The sequence below is a fragment of the Myiozetetes cayanensis genome, unplaced genomic scaffold (genome assembly GCF_022539395.1).
Source record: "Myiozetetes cayanensis isolate MyiCay16 unplaced genomic scaffold, myiCay2020 scf6-25, whole genome shotgun sequence".
Taxonomy (NCBI): domain Eukaryota; kingdom Metazoa; phylum Chordata; class Aves; order Passeriformes; family Tyrannidae; genus Myiozetetes; species Myiozetetes cayanensis.
In genome coordinates, this window is record NW_026087853.1 from 45,258,968 (window position 1) to 45,277,071 (window position 18,104).

An 18,104-nucleotide genomic window follows, 5' to 3' on the forward strand; every position below is an offset into this window, starting at 1 on the left:
TGACTTAGTTACACAGTTGAAAAGCCACAGGTACACCATACTTCAATGCATTATGGGGAAAACTGTGTGTACTGAGCAACTGCTGTGTTCTGGCACAGCATTTCAATGTTCATCTCTTTTCCCTTAACTGTGGGAACAAGTGAGCAAGCTGATGCAACTGAAACTGAGGCTTCTAGGATTCTGTGGGGTGTCACTAGGTGTACGTGAAAGTAAATCTTGATGCGCAGCTTACAGCAGAAGCTAATCAGCCTTCTGTATTCCCTTCTGCGTCTTCAGGTTCTGAAAGTTGCAATTCTGGCTGAGAAGTATGCAGTGGATTATACCTGGTATGTGGATACAATCTTGAATCTGATTCGCATTGCTGGTGACTATGTCAGTGAAGAAGTGTGGTATCGAGTTATTCAGATTGTCATCAACAGGGACGATGTTCAAGGATATGCAGCAAAGACTGTTTTTGAGGTGAGGATAACTGTTTTCAATTCACTTTCAAAATGAAGTAGGGATTAAGTGACCACCATGTGATATAACAGGGCAAACTTAGGTAGCTCTGTTTGTCCTCAAAAGTCTACAGTGCTGCTAGAAGAGCCTAAGAGTGCTCTTAAGCAAGTATTACTTATGTCAGAGAGTCTGTTATGAAGTCATACCACCTATCATGCTTTTCTCACGAGTGCTCTATAGTGCCTAGACCCATGGTCTGCTCAGGAAAGTAAACAAGGAAACTGGCAATGGAAGTGGCAGAAAACATCTTTTTTCATATATTACAAATTGGTGACTATTAATATGTTTCTACAGGCCCTTCAAGCTCCTGCATGCCATGAGAATCTTGTAAAAGTAGGTGGCTACATCTTGGGAGAATTTGGAAATCTGATAGCAGGTGATCCAAGATCAAGGTAAAACACCTTCTAAAATACTGAATTGAAGTAGTAATGCTTTCTGTACAGAATCTAATGTTTATTTAACATTCCTAAAAGCTAGTTAACAAATAATTCAGCTCTTGCTAGTAATGCATTAATAAGGAGTATCAGGTCTACAAAAACTGAACGAATTATTTTTCTTCCCATTTTTAAGTCCCCTCATCCAGTTCAACTTGCTACATTCCAAGTTTCATCTGTGTAGTGTTCCTACCCGAGCTCTGCTTCTGTCTACCTACATCAAGTTTGTGAACCTGTTTCCAGAAATCAAAACTACGATTCAAGATGTTTTACGCAGTGACAGTCAGCTAAAGAATGCTGATGTTGAGCTGCAGCAGAGAGCTGTTGAGTATTTGAGGCTCAGTACTATTGCTAGTACTGATATATTGGTAGGTATAAAGATTATTTTCTTTTTTATGCAGAACTCTTCTGTCAACAAGTTACTCCACTAAACCTTACCTGATTGATCAGAAATCTTAATGAAGGATTAAGGATCTACAATGTGGGTGCTGATTCTTTTAGTCTTCCTAATTCTGCTGCAGTGATCTTTAATTTAGAGCTAAATTAAAAGTTGTTATTGCTTTAGTGGGACAAATGACCTTCAAAACATGTTAATCTGGAGCTGGGAAGCTCGTGGAAGTTGGCATAATAGGGGATCCTACAGTATTTAGATAACAAAGGACTTTCTTGATGGTCATCAGGAAAAGGGTAATTTTTTGTCTCTAAAAGTTCAGTGGTTTAACCTGGGGCTCTCAGGTATGACCAGAGCACAGCAGATTTAGTTTTGACTAAAGTTAATAAATGCTTAGGTCTGAGTAAAACCACAGAGATTACCCAGGAATCCTAGTCTAGGTCTACTTGACTTAAAGACCATTAGATCTGCCGTGATCTAATTTTTTTAATTTTTATTTTTAATTTAAAACCAGTGTTTCAGAGAAGTGATATGCTCCTGTTCTCTTAACCACCTGCTTTGGGAGGACTTCTGAGAGTTTGTTTTTGGTTTTTGTTTTTGTGGTTTTGTTTGGGTTTTGGTTTTGGTTTTTGCTTGGTTTTGTTTTGGGGTCTTTGTTTTGAGGGTTTTTGTTTGTTTGTTTTTTTAAAGCAATCAGTCTGTCAGTGTAAATAAACTGCCTACTAATTTTCTCTGTGGGTAATTACTTCTGCTTTTGCCTTATGCAATCTGTAAGGGTGTATCTCTTCAAAGACTCAGAAGCTACTTTGACTTTTTGTCTCAAGTTTAACTAATACCTCTTTTTTGTGATAAGGCTACAGTTTTGGAAGAAATGCCTCCCTTTCCAGAGAGAGAATCTTCTATTTTGGCTAAACTCAAGAAGAAGAAAGGCCCGGGCACAGTTACTGACCTTGAAGAGATCAAAAAGGAGAGGAGCTCTGATATGAATGGAAGCGCTGAACCTGCCTCTGTCAATGCCAGTGCTGTTGTGAGTTTAAGAGCTGTTATTTCACTAATTTAGATGGTGTGCAAGTGAGAAAAGAATGTTTTCCTTCAAGTGGCTCTATAGGCATTTAAAATTTCTCGTCTTGAATTTAAGACTATGGATGTTTGTCATAAAGCAGGGGAATGCATAGCTGCTTTCCCCCACTGCATGCTTGGATGCAGTTTTCCTTTGGAAATTTTACATGAATAGGGACAAACTGTCCAAGACAAAAAAAATCCCTTTTACAACGTTATTTAAAAAATATTGCTGTAAACTTAGAAATGGGCATTTCCTTGCTCATGCAGTTACAGTGAAGGTGAGATTATACAATTAAATTCTTAACAAATTTTATTATTAAATTATGTTATTAAATTATAAAAGTAATATTTAAAATGGGTTAACTTGAATTTCAAAGTATTAGCTGTTCTTCTGCTTTGTCCGACATGTTATTTTGCATCTTGGTTTGGGTTGTTACTGTTTTTACTGGAAGTAGAAAACATTTGATTTCACAGGAATGTCCTTAAATCAATATAATGTTACTGTTTATTTGACAGTACTACTTGAGTTCAGTAACAGTAGACGAGGCCACAGTTGTTTTTGTTATTCTGAGATGAAACTTCTCATTTTATAGTCAATTAAAGCTGGTAGGATCAATTTTTCCTATAATCTAATACTTCCTTCTGGTTTTAATACCTAGCATAACGTGTAATTGCACTTAATATATAGTAGAAGGTGATCTAAAAGAAGGAAATATTGTAGCAGGCTCCCTTATCAGTTTGTTAGAGCATAATACTTAGTCACTGTAGTATATAAAAGTAGATATTCCAAGTGCAACATTTTTGGCTGGACAGAAACCTCTTTCCAGCGGAAAAATTGCCAAGTTTTCTTTGCATGCCAGATTGACTGAGGTGACTGGCAGTTAATATTGCATTATGTTTTATGAGCTTCACTTTTTGGGCTGCAGGCATGTAACAATCTGCACTGTGTTACCTTCATTAGTGGCTTTAGTGTAACCCTGGTTTAGATGCCAAAAACATTGCAAATTTGAGCTCCAACTGTTTGTTTTCAGTAGTTATTAATGACTGGCTTCTGAATTTTTTTGCCAGGGAAGTTTTCATTATACTCCATCCAATTCAGTCTTTGGAGTATATGGTAACTTTGAGTTGGTTTAAGAACACAAGATTTCAGATTCAATCTAAATGTATCTCATGATTTACCAGCAGATTACCTGGCATATTTTAAGCTGCTAATGTCTAATACATGAACATTTTGATTAACAGTCTGTGCTTTGTTCTTGCATGGAACTTGGACACATATATGCAGCCTCTGTTCCATGATTGTATCCTGGCTACCTGATTTGTTCTATTTGAGAAAAAAATAGTTCAAAGGTCTTGCCTCTTCCTTCAGTATTTGCAGCTTCAACTGGCTACAGGCTCTGCTTTTTTTTGCTGGTTAGGTTTTACATTCATTCTAAGGTTTGCCGAGCTTCAAAAACCCAGGATTAAACAGATAGTCAATTTTAAAGATGCTGTGATGACCTTTTGATTTAGATTTGTGTAAAAACCACTGCCTTTCTTGCTGGATTCTTCATGAAAGAAAAGCAACAAATTTGAATTTTGTTCCCTACAGTACTTAATTTATCTTGAAACTAAGAAAGGAGGAGAGAGGGAAGGAAAAACTTTGTCATCTTTTTTCTGCAGAATCAGATTCTAGACAGATGAATTTTGGTTTTGTTTTTTTTTTTCTATTTAATGTTTAGATGGACGTAACTATCTTCAAAGGAAAAAAACACATCTGTAAATGACCTAAAGTTGAAATACAACCTGATAACTGCATTTGTGAACTCGTTTACATGTATTCGAACCTTGGTTTGGGGTGGGGAGAGGCACTTTGCCATAGCTTAGTCGTGTGTGCAAAGAGACAGCTTTGTTTCAGTTTTGCTGCAGTGTAACACCAAAGTGTCTTGTCTTCCTTAGTCTACTCCTTCTCCATCGGCGGATCTGCTGGGTCTGGGTGCTGCCCCTATCACCAATTCAGCTCCCCCACCTTCCTCTAGTGGTAGCCTGCTGGTGGATGTATTTTCAGATTCAGCTTCTGCGGTTGCACCTCTTGCTCCTGGTTCTGATGACAACTTTGCGAGGTAATTAAGTCACCCTGAAAGGAATCTGAAGGAGAATTTGTCTGTTAAAACAGGATTAAAGGAAAGAAATACATAACTTTTGGGGTTTTTTCCAGCATGTTGAATGCATTCCTGGGTGGTAGATTCGCAGCAAGAGAGGTGTTCTTGAACTCTCTGCTGGATGTGCTGTCTGTTATTGAATATCTCTGCTAATGGAAAAGCTGGGTCTGTTGTAACCAACCTGAGGATATGGCCACACAGTTGTGTCTAGTTTTCATGCTGGTTTTGCTTCTTCGTTAAATTAAGCTACTTCTGCATCTCAATACATCTTGAATTTGGGGGTTATCTGGCCTGATATGAATATATTTATTCTTGCTTTATTTTCATAAAGTTTTCTTGTGTCTATCTACTTATGGCAAGCTGATACTGAAACAGTGAGATGGATTATATCCAGAGATACTGCTTCCCAGAATTTCAAGATTTACTTAAATTATCTTACTACTGTCTGACAGACGAGTGTAAAAAGGGGGATAAAGAACTAAGTGGTTTTCTTTTTTTTTTTTTTCCTTAAAATAGGGGATTTGATACAAGTGTCTTTCTAAGTACATTAGCCAGTGTAGTGGAGGTACGTGTTCTTAATCCTGTTAGTGTTAAAAGCCACTAGGACTACTCTCAAATGTAATTTGGCTAAAATTTTGGGAATAAATAGCATAAGATCACAGAATGTCTTTAAAAATCAGTTGTCTTATTGGACAAAGAATGTGTTACTATTGTCAAGAACCAAATTTTGAATGTTGACCTGACAAATTTGCAATGCATCCTAATATAGAAGACATAATTAGGGAAACTGATCTGCCTGGATCATTGACTCTTTCATCAAAATTTTATACTAGGCAAGACATTGTTGCAGGTTTGCCGTGATTAAGATTTGATCCTGTGTTTCTCCTGGAAGGTCACAAGCGGTGTTTGATCTTACAACACAATACCAAGACTTTAGGAAGCTGCACAAGCTTGTTCTTGCATTTTTTTTAAAGGGTAAAAAAAGAAACCAATACTAGTAGCTTCATAAGCAAATGTTACCTAAAAAGAGTTTTCTCTTTCTGCAGAAGAAAGTATAGCATTTCCCAACTCCTTGGTCTGTCTGTAGATGATGAAATGCTTCTCTAATGATACTGAGAAGTTGCTTTTTACAGTTTCCTGCCTCTTTTTAGTGCTGTTGTCACTTTTGTTTCTAATCTGTTACTTGGGTAAGTCATTCTCTGTGTGCCTGTGTATTCTTGCCTATGCTTAATACTTGTGTGTTTTTAGGAACTGATTGTACACCTGTAATTAGAAGGGATGCTAAGGTTGATGAGGTCTCTGCTTCAAAGCACACATTTGTAGTAGTTAATATACAGCTGCATTTACGATTTTGAGCTAAAACATTTTTGCTGTCACAATTAAACACTTAAAAGGACTTGGTTCTTTAAAAGGTATAAATTTAAGCTACTGAACGCCTTCAGCTATCTCCTGTCTTCATGAAGGATTTCTGTTTTCTAACAGTCTGGGTGGGATGGGGGAGAGAAGTGGGGGAGAACATTGCCTAATTCCTAAACCTTTCTAGGTGTACTGAGCTAGGGCAGCTAATAAATTTTTCATGCATTAAACTCAGCAGTGCCATTTTTGAGGAAGGAGGTAAAAGAAATAACTAAGCACTAAGCTGTCTTTACTAACTCCTGCTATCTCTGTCGCTACTGCCTTTCTTCCTTTTTGCTGCCTGAACTAGCCCTGACCTGGCTTCATCTGAGGTAGTTTCTGAGGAACCAGCTGATACTGTGCATGATGCTGATGAGCTTTTTCACAAGTAAGCAATACTAAAACCTTGCAAGGCTGGGCAATTTCCAGAATATAGTTATAAAGCAAAACTATATTGTGCGTTAACTTAATACCAGCAAAACTAGAGAAACATGTACTGTCAGACTTGTGACTAGAACACCTCTGTGGATGCTGTGGATTTTGTGACAGGCTCATGAATACACAGGTTAGAATTGCCTTTACAAGTCAGTGCTATCACACACTGCTGTAAAATGAGGCAATGCCAGTTGTATGTTAAGTTTTGCAACCACTCGCAAATGAAAAAACCCATGAGAGTACTTGTCAAAAGTACTGATATTTGGGAGTGTGTTTTAAGTGCCTTGTATGCAAAAGGCAGATGTTTGCTGACCACCTCTTCTGCTTCTAAGTGAGGGGGTGACAGAAAGGACTGAAATCACTGCATAATGGGCTTCCTCTCTCAAAATGGAAAAAGTACAGCTCTCAGTTCACTTGGGTGATACAGAAATGGTAAAACAAGGGATTCTTTTTTCTTTCAGGTTCAAACAGTCAAAGCTTCAAACTTTTCAATTCTGCACCAACCTAATGAGTTTCAGAAGTTCTCAAGACTAATAAGAAATCCTATTCTGTTGCCTGGTCCTTTATTAGACAGTGTGTGTGTGTATAGCATATTGTGGTTTCCTTCCTAGTTTCTCAGACATCCTATCAAATAAAAATTCCAGTTCTTTTAGTGTCCTACAAGTGGTGGTTCTGGTTGTAAAAGTGTCTTTTCTAACTCTGCAGTTTTCTGCAAAGGCCTCTCTCACAGACTGATGCATTCTAGGTTAACCGCAATCTTCATCCTCTGTGTAAACCCTGAATTTAGTGGTTCTAAATATTGTTTAATGTGGCTCAATTTAAAACACATTTTCCCTCTCTTCCCCTAGGTTTGTGTGTAAAAATAATGGAGTCTTATTTGAAAATCAGTTGCTACAAATTGGCTTGAAATCTGAATTTCGGCAGAACCTGGGTAAGATCTTTTGGGCCAAGTGGTTAGGTGTGTCTGCATTATCAATCTCAGTGCCAGCATGATGTTGCAGATAGACTTACTTACTTTTCAGCTACTTAAGAGGGAAATGTCATTGTAGTCTTAAGTGGTCTCATGCCTCCCTCTGTTTGTGCATCCCTGTCTTCCGTGTGAGCTCTTGTTTCCGTAAACTTTTTGGTTGTTTGGTAGCTGAGATGAAGTGGCAATGTTAAGTGGTACTGTAAGCTGCAACTCTTACTGCCTAGTTATATGGCTGGTACAGCCAGGGTTATAAAGGACCAATCTTCTCAATTTTTATATCTTACAGTGTAGCTTATTGTAATAATATGAGACACAGTACACTTCAGATCAGATTTAATGCATGAGATCCTGGAAGTACCTAGGAAAGGGCTGGGAACTGAATACAGGCCAGGACTAGGATTGCTTGCTTTTCCCCTTCTGCAAAACTCTTGGTGGCGTAGTAGCTTCTTTACATAAAAAGTAACGTTCTGCAGCAACTGGAATATTTCCACTGATTATTTAACTGCTTGTGTGACAGCTACTGTGGGAGGGATCTAATGGCTTGGTTAAATCGTTGCATTTTGAACTGTGAATATCTTGGTAGGATAAACTATGCTTGGTTCTTCAAAGTTGTTTTAAAGAAAGGTAGAAAGACAGTGCATTAGGTAATTAAAACATGTGCAGTTCAATATGACTAAGTGTACCTAAAATTCTGATGTCTCATCCTTTTCTTTCTAGGACGTATGTTCATATTCTATGGTAATAAGACATCAACACAGTTCTTGAATTTTACTCCAACAGTAATCTGCTCAGATGACCTTCAGTCAAATATCCTTAAATGCAGTAGCATGTGTCTGTTTTTATTTGGGTTTTATGGTTTATGTTGCACAAAACTGTAATAAAGCTGCTGGATCCAGGCATGGTGTCCTTGAACATGAAGAAATGGGAAACTTTCTGATAGCTTTCCAAAGTTCTTGTAGAAAGAACAAGTCTTCAGCAGGGATGGAAGATTCTTTCCCTAAAGCTCTGGTTATAAACACAAATTTTACTCTTGAAATAAGGAGAAATTAAGCTGAATAAATATGTGATGTAACTCTGTGGCTTTCTCCACTGCTGTGAAGTAAGTGGCAGGGGAGAGATACATCCTTCAAGTACTGCATTAGCAAATAACCTAAAACTTGACATGGAGATAGAAGAATACAGGTACACCAGGATGATGATACTTCAAAATAAGCTGCTACTTTATGGCTCATACTTTATGCTTGGTATTGCAAATGGAGGATTTCGGGGAGACTGTGCAATCAGCAGTGTTTGACTCAAGGCATCTCTGTAATGTTCAAAATAGTCCAGTGGTTTTTATTGTTAAATCTGTCTATACTTTCATACCTTTTTAAGGGCATTATTAAGAGTATCCAAGTATCCAGAGAATTGTCAGTTATTGCTTGTAGGTATGTCAGTATGAAAAAAAACCAGCACCAAGACAACAACCAACCAAAAAAAATCCCACCCCACAAACTTTTTTGCTGTACAAGAATTGAGCTTTGAATGTTCAATAGCACATAGAGAACGAGTGAACATGATGCTAATTCCTCTTATAGCTTATGGGAGGATTTGCTGGTTTCTAAGTTATCAACTCATCGATCTGTTTCCTTAACTACTTTTTTATGCCTGAATCTTCAGACAAAGCCTGTTGACCCCACAGTGGATGGAGGTGCACAGGTTCAACAGGTTGTGAACATCGAATGTGTGTCAGACTTCATGGAAGCTCCAATTCTGAACATTCAGTTCAGGTAAAACAAAAGATTCAAAAGATGTTAAAATTGCTGTAGTCCTGTGACTGAAATGTAGAATCTGGACACACAAAGCTCTCTTGGGTAGACTAACTTGAAAAATTGATCTAACTAAACTTTAAGATATTTGGAACAATGCGGTTAAGAAAAACCCAAAAACCAAGCAAACAAACAATCAAGAAACAGCTACTGATAAAATGTCTCCATGACTTCTCTTTCTGCTATCTGTATAAAACAGCAGTCTTCCTGTTTGCTTAAGAAATCTTGACAGGAATATACGCAATAACTTCTCTCTTCTGGAAACCAAGAACATTTCTGCAAATAACTTGGCCTGGAAATTTATGCAACCGAAAATAGGATCTTGTTCTGTCCACTCAACATCAGCTCAACTTTACGAAATCCTGATTTCTGGGCTACATGCTGTTATTCTAGTCTAAAATGGTTCTGTTGGTATTTTTTCACAGGAATATATTTTTCACTCCTTTGGGTGCTATGTAGGATAACAACCTATGTTAAAACTGGGAGATCCCTATTAGAAATTCAGCCAATTCATGTACCATCTAAGCAGAGCAAAGAAATTTATTTAACAGCGCATTAAAACTTTATATTAGAAATATCATCTGGATATGATGGATTTTAATCATAAGCAATTGGTTCTCAGTGTTCATGCTCTGTTGCTTGGTTGATTTATGCTGAGAGACTGCTGACACTGCCATATACATTGTGTTCATTTTATTCCATATGCAGGTATGGTGGAACATTTCAAAATCTTTCAGTAAAATTACCCATCACGCTGAATAAGTTCTTCCAGCCAACAGAGATGTCTTCTCAAGACTTTTTTCAGCGTTGGAAGCAACTGAGCAAGTAAGACTTGGTACTTAGGCTTGGGGCTCTTGTGGTGGGCCAAGGGATGAAAAAGTTATATTGTAAATGTAGCTGATGCAGTGCCTCATCCCATACTTAATCCTGTAAACTATAAGCTCTCCCAGCATAATTAATTGCTGTTGAACAATGCTGTACATAATACATGTGTCTATCTTGCCTTGTCTTGCAGTCCAAAACAAGAAGTACAGAATATCTTTAAAGCAAAACACCCGATGGATGCAGAGATCACAAAAGCAAAGGTAGGTTGGTAGTGTGGTGCTTTTAATTCACAGTGTAAGTAAGGGGTAGTGGCATGTCATGTTTTAACCCCAGCTGGCAACTAGGTGCCACACAGCCATGGGATGGGGCAAAGAATAAGGAGGTTAAAAAATGGGAAAACATGTGGGTTGAGATAAAGACAGTTAGTAGCTAAAACAAAAGCCATGCACACAAGCAAAGCAAGAAATTAATTCAGTGCTTCCCCTCGACAGGCAGGTGTTCGGCCATCCCCAGGACAGCAGGGCTCCCTCATGTGTAACAGTTACTGGAGAGATTGGAGAGATTAAATACTTCCAAACTTTATAAATAGGAAACTAAGAATATTGACCAGAGGTAGACTCTACACAATGTATTTATTCTGACTAGCAAGAGACAGATGGTATATCTGCATATATGACAGAAAATATAGCTATATCTTACCTTCACTGAAGAGGTAAAAGGTGTTCTGTATTCAAATGTATAAGAGGCACTGCACTTGTTTCCCATAACTTGCTGCAGTAGCAGGTTATACACAGTGCTAACGAACTTGATAAGGCTCTTTGATGGCAGCTGACTTTGCCATAACAATACACAGTTTTATCATGTCTGCCTTGGTCTTCTTGGCCTTTTTTTTTTTTTTTTTTGCAAACAACACCCTGCACTTCTGACAGATGTCGCAGACCTGTGATAGTCTTCTCTGATCCAAAATCTGCTAAAAGCAATTAGTAAGAGTGCAGGTTTAAAACAGGATTTTAGATCTCATCGTCTGCCTCCACACTTCAGAGCCAGGCTTTGACAATGAAGTACATTAAGAGCAAAAAGAAAAGAAATTAAGCCAAAATAACACCCAACCTCCTTCCCTTCTTGCTCTTGGAGTTCAAATGGTGAGGAGCTGCAAGAGCTGAGTGGTTCTGACACACGGTCAGTGCTCTCAGCATTTGTTTCACAGCACCTATGTGCAGGACCACAACTGAGATGGCTTTGACATCAGAGCAGGATTTCTTTTGAGGTTAGACTATTACATAGAGACATGTTTTTACCTGCTAGGATTAGTGCTGTATATGGGAGCATTGGCTGTGGGTGAAGGTTGTGATAGGGTACAGTCTGCTCCCAATAAATGTCTGAGAAAGTCAGAGAAACCTTTCAGTATTGCAGTACATAAAAACACACAGTGAACACTGCAAGCCTGATTGGCAGACGTATTCAGCAAATCCGGAGCTCAATCAAACTCACATAAAAAATAATCCGAGCTATGAAATACTTTTTGCCTTTGTACTCTTAGAAAAAAGCAAGTTTTGCTATGAGGACGGTATAAAGCGTGAGAGGAATAATAAGCACTAAATAAGAAAAGAAGCACCATGGGGATATTAAGATAGATAAAACAGGAAGTGGTGGAATCCCCATCCTTGGAAATGTTCAGAAAACAAGTGGATGTGGCACTTTGGGATATGGTTTAGTGGGCATGGTGGTATTTGATCAAAGGACGGACTTGAACATCTTGGGGGCCTTTTCCAACCTTAATAATTCTGTGATTCTCTGAAAACGCCATCACTACGAACATCCTCCCGTTCCTTCTTTCCCCAGCTTTATATGCTGAGCCAGGACATCATATAGTTTGGAGTATCCCATTGGTCAGTTAGGGTCAGTTGTCCTGGCTGTCCCAGCTTCTTGTGCACCCTCAGCCTCCTCACTGGTGGGGTGAGAAGCAGAAAAGGCCTTGGTTCTGTGTGAGCACTGCTCAGCGGTAACTAAAACATCCCTGACTTTATCAACGCTCTTTTCAGCAGAAATCCAAAACAAAGCCCCACACCCTACTAAGAAGAAAATTAACTCTATCCCAATCAAAACCAGCACATGGTATAAGCAAACTTTGTGCATTTTTGGCAATATGGCAATTGGATCATCCTGTTAAATGTTGTCCGTGTTGTGTAAGAGTCTTGGCAGTGCCGAGTTGAATGGACTGCTTCTCACTGTGGTTTGAATTAGATATAGTCTTCAATAGCAGTTGGAAACTCGAAGCTGTTTAAGAAAACACCAATTCTCTGCTTAAAACTGAATTGGAAGATACTTCAAGCCCTAATTTATACTGGTTAGAAAAGTCACTTTTTGCAGAACCGGCTGCCTTAGGCAAAACAGAAGTAACTAATGTACGACAGGAATGGCTGTATCAAAACCAGGGGAGACTTCTGTTAAATCTTATTTCTCAGTTGCTTTTGAGAAGAACCTTATTTACAGGAACAGCTCATTAGCAGGGTCATTCTTCAAAAATTTGTTGTAATTAAATTGGTATTGGAGAATTCTTTGTCTTGAGCACTTAAAAATTAGCCTCCTACTTGTTTTGCTATTGGTGGTGGCTGTGTTTGGGTAGACTCGATATTTGTGTCCCACTCTCTCCACATCTGAATCTTCTGTGTTTCTTTCATAGATCATAGGGTTTGGATCAGCGCTGCTTGAGGAGGTAGATCCCAATCCTGCCAACTTTGTTGGTGCTGGTATCATACATACAAAAACTACTCAGATTGGATGCTTGCTGCGCCTTGAACCCAACCTCCAGGCACAGGTATCTGTGTAACTATCTACAGCTTAAATACAGATTCTCATTTGAACAAAATATCTGTGTGTATCTGAAGCTCCTCAAGGTATTTAAAAATCACTATTGCACTAGCAGATTGTGACTGCAGACTCCAACAAGAAATTAAGTCGTAGCAGCTGGTCCTGCATTACATTATACCATCTTGGGAAGCTGCTTCTTCATAGCAATTCTCTTTCTTGTTAGGAGAGATCATTGTAATATTCCAGACTGTCCCTGAAGTCTCATCTTCTCTTGAAGGTTGGAAAAATTGAATGTTTTTGTCTTGTGCACCTCGGACAAGATGAAGTATGCTTTCTTTTGCCATTTTAAATTAGTAAAAGAGTGGCTAAAAGAGAAAGCATGAACACAATGTTAAGGATATCTTTACTCAAGCTTTTTTGATAGAGGTTTTATCAACGTTAACTAAGGACTAAAATTAATTTTTGGGTGGTAAGTCTTCTGTTTCCTGAAGAAGTGCTGGTAGAGGGTCTTTAGACTTTTCCACAGCATGTACTCCCCTTAAAGAAAAATTTTGGACACCACCTTTCTGTTAAACGCTAAAAATACTAGAATAAAAGTAATTCTCTACAAGGTTTAAAGATAAGTTTGGTTCAGCCAGTGGTTTGAAAAAGCTGTATTACTCAGTGGCTGGCTGCCTCTGGATGCTTTAATTTGAGGTCTTTTTCCTACCAAAGCTTACAGAGCAAGTAGGAGTTAACTTAGTTTTCACTAGTTGACTGTGCACTCATTTAATGCCAAACTGTTTAAAAAGTAAGTAAAACTTTATGTTCTTTTTCAGATGTACAGGCTCACACTACGAACAAGTAAAGAAGCTGTATCTCAGAGATTATGTGAATTGCTGTCTGAACAGTTTTAATATTAACCATGTCAGTTTTGGTTTTTCCACTTATATCACTGTCATCATACTGCAAATAAATGTCTTGTACATCACTGTCTGAGTACTGCAATGTTAACCAATACCAGCTCCCTGCCTTAATATGACTTGACCCTTGTTTAAAATTAAGAATATAAAATGTACAGTACAGGGAAGTGACTTTTTCCATTGAAAATGGCTTTTAGTGTGTTACACAAAGGGTGGGAGGGCTGGTTTTGCTCTTTTTTTTTTTTTTTTTTTTTGCAGAGGTCAGGCTTTTAACCTTGTTGAAGGGAAGTTGTTTTAGATGTGGTAATCAAGGATTTCAGCTGGAAATAGCTAGTAAACATTCTGCTTCAGTACCTTTAACGGGTACTTCCTCTGCTCTGAGTTGAAAGAAACCAATGTACTGCTGCTTGGTAAGGTTAAATCAGATGTTAATGTAGAGTCAAAACTTTGTAAAGTTGTCTACTGGATGGGAGGGCATATTCCAGGATGTGTTTGAATCTGATTCAAGTGAACATTTGTGTTGAGTGTCACCGATCTTTGTATTTGAAAAATGTCACAGGACCAGAGTCTTAAAGTATGAATTGTGTAATATTTTACATCTTAATGTTTTCTGATCTTTGGAAAGTCGATTGAAAGCAAAAGCTGTTCTTAATCCTTCTGCTTATCTCTAATAATGAGGTGAGCTTCTCTGGTAGGTGGTGAATGAGTATATACTTGTTCCTTGTTACTCAGTGAAGTTAAATATTTTGTTCTTTTTTTCTTCTGTTTTCCATCAGACTTCACAAGTAATAGTCCTAATGATGTGATACAATTAACTGCAGGGTCTAGTATTGTATAAAAGAAGTGAGAAGAAATGGGCCCTTGAAGGGCTCTAAGGCATGCGCTCTTAGATGAAAATGTAATTTTAAACAATATTTTCCCCAGTGTACATTAATGGTAAAACTTTAGAGGTTGAATACCTGATATCTGAACAATTTCCTTTCTGTCAGTGGTAAAAATGTCCAACATGGTGTAGAAAACTTCTGTTGAAACTTAAAGTGGAATACTCAAAAACGTTCAGCTTTTATAGTGGCTTTTACAACCAGAGTCTTTTTGTTTCACATCAGCAAACTCTTTGCAGCCTCTCTGCAGTAGTAAGCAGACAGAAATTTTGGCTCGTGCTCCTAAAGCCTTGAGGTGCAACAAAGGCTGCAAAACCAAAGCAGGTGCGGTAGCCCAGTTAGGAACTGTGGGCAGTTGTCAGTGAGAACTCCAGATCATGATGAACAAACTCACCTACTGCTGACATGAGAAGTGAACCTCAGACCAGGATTTCCTCAAGGTTATTTAAAGGCAGCCTGGGACTGGTGTCTCACACACATACAGACAAGTATGCCCACGAAGTAAAGGTTTTGAGTGATAGTGATGACACTGAAAATGCACGTAAATGAGGCTACTGTCATGCTGCCCAGTGCACAGCAGGGGACAGGATTCTCCATGACTGAGCATACCTTGCTTTTTGTTTTCAGTGCTTTTTGTGTAAAAGATGGAACTGGGAGATTATAACTGGGTTTGGTTGAAGGGTAGTGATTGTACTTGAGTACAGGCGAAAAATGAGGAACAAAGGTTTTGCTGTGATGTGTGGATTTTGGGGGATATGTTTTGTTTTTCCAGAAATGACTGGTAAATATGGATATTAAGACTGAAAATTTAGCTAAAGGCCTGGTCTTTCTGCAAAAGTTCTCTTGAACAATTGGCCCCTTTAAGGCCTTTTAAATAATTCTTAATTAAGACTCTTCGATCATAAATATTGTCGATGAAAATCTTCATGAGCAGTTCCTGCAGTCATGTTGGGCAGTTGGCAAAATACTAATGGGATACCTTCTGTTTTTTTCCTCTGGATGCTGTATGTCTCATTATTAGTCCTGTTATGTTAACCGTGCTGTTGGCTGCTACATTACAAGTCTGATGTGCTGATCTAAAGGGAGTCTTAACAAAGACAGGAGAGGAGCTTCTGTTTCATATATTCCAAATCCTGTTGTATATCTGTCCCCCCTCACCCCTGAAAAATGTTCTGTGCCCTCATTAAAGGACACCTTGAGAACTGCACTACTTTATTTCACTCTGCTTTGGTTCAAGCTGTGCTAAAATGTGCATTAAAACATGGGAAGGAGGGAGGGCTAAGGGAAAAGTGTCTTTTCAGTGGTGACTGTGTTAAGCTTATGACTGTTCACTCTTTATATTAAATGTCAGCTCAATGAAGCCATGAGCAGAAAAGTGAACAAATTAAAGACAAATACTTGATTTTTTTTTTGTTTGTGAATGATGGTTAACTTACCAGTGATGTATCCTGTCAAGCAGACAAAGTAATTTCTGCAGTAAACAGTGTTATTGTTTTTAAGTGCAGTATTTTCAGGCATTGACATGTGAAAATAACTGAATAGCAAAACAGGTAGCATATGTTCATTCTTGACCTACACTCCAGTATGTAACATTTATGGTGATTGTCTTATTTGTATAAAACAAAGTTCTGTCAAATTAAGTGGAGAATTTTCATATAGAAGACTATATATTAGACTATATTCATCAGAAGAACGTATTAAGATTAAATAAATGATTAGAACAGTAATCAAACTGTCCTTTTTTTGTCTGGGAGCAAAAAAGTGTAAGAAGTATCTGCATGGAATGGTTGTTGTGAAACAATTGATGTGATTCCTTTCTGAAAACTAGTGGGTTTTGTTCACTTGAATCTTATCTGGTCTAAAGATCTCTGTTCCCTCCAGTGAGTGAGCTTGGTCTTGTTGCTGTGTTAAGTCATGTGTTATAAATACTCTACTGTAAAAAACAAAAACAAAACCACCAAACCAACCAAAAACTTGATGTAAAATCTTTCTTCCTAGAGTGCTTAATAACAGTAAGTACATTAACAGTGCAGACTGCAGTAAACTGGAGCAGCAGTGGGATATGGTTGGGGCTAAGCAGCCCACACCTGTATTACATAGGGGCAGGAGTTGTAAAAAGTTCATGTCACTGTAAAGAGTACTCAAACTGCTAAATAACATCACTTAAGCTTTAAATGTATGCTTCAGATTCTTCTCCAAAACTTGCTAAAAGGGAAAAAAAATACACTATGAGCTTTTATGCATTCATACAGCTTTTTCTTAAGTGATTTGCAAACAAAGTAATAAAGAATTCTCTTGACTGGCACCAAGTAGAAATTGCTTCTGAGTGAACCTGTGTCCTGTTAAAAGCATATGGCCTCTGATTTCTTGCACAGAAATGCCCTCAAATTTCGGTGTTATCCAAAAGCCATTATGTGTCTGTGTTAGTAACGTTTCTAGGGTGGGTGTAGAAACCTCACAATTAGCTTTTGGTTCACGTAGCACCTTCCTTGCTTTCCAACAGCACTCATCTATGGATGATGAACACAAGTGCTGTGGCCTACCTTCAGAGGAAAGGGAATGGGTCAGTTCTCCCAGTGAAGTAGTGGCCTATTCCACAGCTCCTTACTTTAATGGGTGAACCTAACAGACTATTTTCAGTTAAAATAATTGGCCAAATAATGAAAAGTTAAGAAATTCATTTCCTTCTACTTTATTTGAAAGTCAAATTTCTGTTACTGTACGGTACATGGGCCAGTTTTTAGCCTCTGGTTAAATATATCACCCTGAACAAGGCCAGACGGTCTCTGACATGGTCTTCCCTCCCGAACTTCACACTGCCCATTCTTTCTTTCTTCTCTGCACCCCACCCTCCTGATCAGGAATAATTTATCTGTCAAGTTCACTGATAGTCCAGGCAGCCGCTCAGACGCCTGACTGCAAGTCTATCCTGGATAATCAGTACAAGAGAACCCAACAATGAGCAGTCACTATGGAAGTATTAAATTGTGATCAGTGTTTAATTAAAAACAAAACAAAACAACAGTATCTGAGGCCTGGCTAGTGTACACAACTGTCAAAGTTACAAACACAACCACTAAATACAGTTATGTCTGTAGTGAGCCTTTTTCCAGGGTCATCTGGGTCTTGGCATGGTAGCTGGAGTTCCTTCTTAAGAAGCTGGAGTGGCCGACAGCAGCCGCATGCTGTGGTGAGCATCATGTTCTCAACATTCAGCCTGTTTGGAAGAGAGGGAGAATGAGTTGGCATTTGGATACAGCATTTTAGGCTCAAGGTTTTTCAAGTATTTGCAGGTTTGTTTTTTTTTTTTTTTTCCTGTGGTGGGAGGTTCAGAGGAAAGAGCACGACCCTCAGCTTAATGGTTCTGTCAACTAGAGAACTACAGACAGTGCAGCAAGTGACTGAAGTTCTCACAATGGGTGCTGCAAGAGCTCAGGTGTACTGAGCTGTTGCCTTCCTTTTTAAAAGAGGATGTTCTCATCATCTCTTAGGCCTCAGACCTCACTGGAAAACTAATAAGATTTGATTTCCCTGTTCTTTGCACTTCTGAA

General features: G+C 38.4%; 1 protein-coding gene across 4 annotated transcripts in view; it reads left to right on the top strand.

The window, feature by feature from the left end:
- The window catches only part of AP2A2 (adaptor related protein complex 2 subunit alpha 2), a 48,967-nt gene extending 32,534 nt beyond the window's left edge, over positions 1-16,433 (top strand). For 2 of the 4 annotated variants that reach the window (XM_050335333.1, XM_050335334.1), the window contains exons 11-23: positions 277-459; positions 793-890; positions 1,069-1,300; positions 2,177-2,350; positions 4,324-4,487; positions 6,232-6,309; positions 7,205-7,287; positions 8,044-8,133; positions 8,972-9,095; positions 9,843-9,959; positions 10,150-10,219; positions 12,643-12,777; positions 13,589-16,433. In XM_050335333.1, the coding sequence (XP_050191290.1) occupies positions 277-459; positions 793-890; positions 1,069-1,300; positions 2,177-2,350; positions 4,324-4,487; positions 6,232-6,309; positions 7,205-7,287; positions 8,044-8,133; positions 8,972-9,095; positions 9,843-9,959; positions 10,150-10,219; positions 12,643-12,777; positions 13,589-13,666 (1,626 nt within the window). In that variant the 3' untranslated portion in view covers positions 13,667-16,433. The remainder of the gene's footprint in view (positions 1-276; positions 460-792; positions 891-1,068; positions 1,301-2,176; positions 2,351-4,323; positions 4,488-6,231; positions 6,310-7,204; positions 7,288-8,043; positions 8,134-8,971; positions 9,096-9,842; positions 9,960-10,149; positions 10,220-12,642; positions 12,778-13,588) is intronic. The other 2 variants (XM_050335335.1, XM_050335336.1) reach the window with 1 other exon arrangement.
- The last annotated feature ends 1,671 nt before the right edge of the window (positions 16,434-18,104 follow it).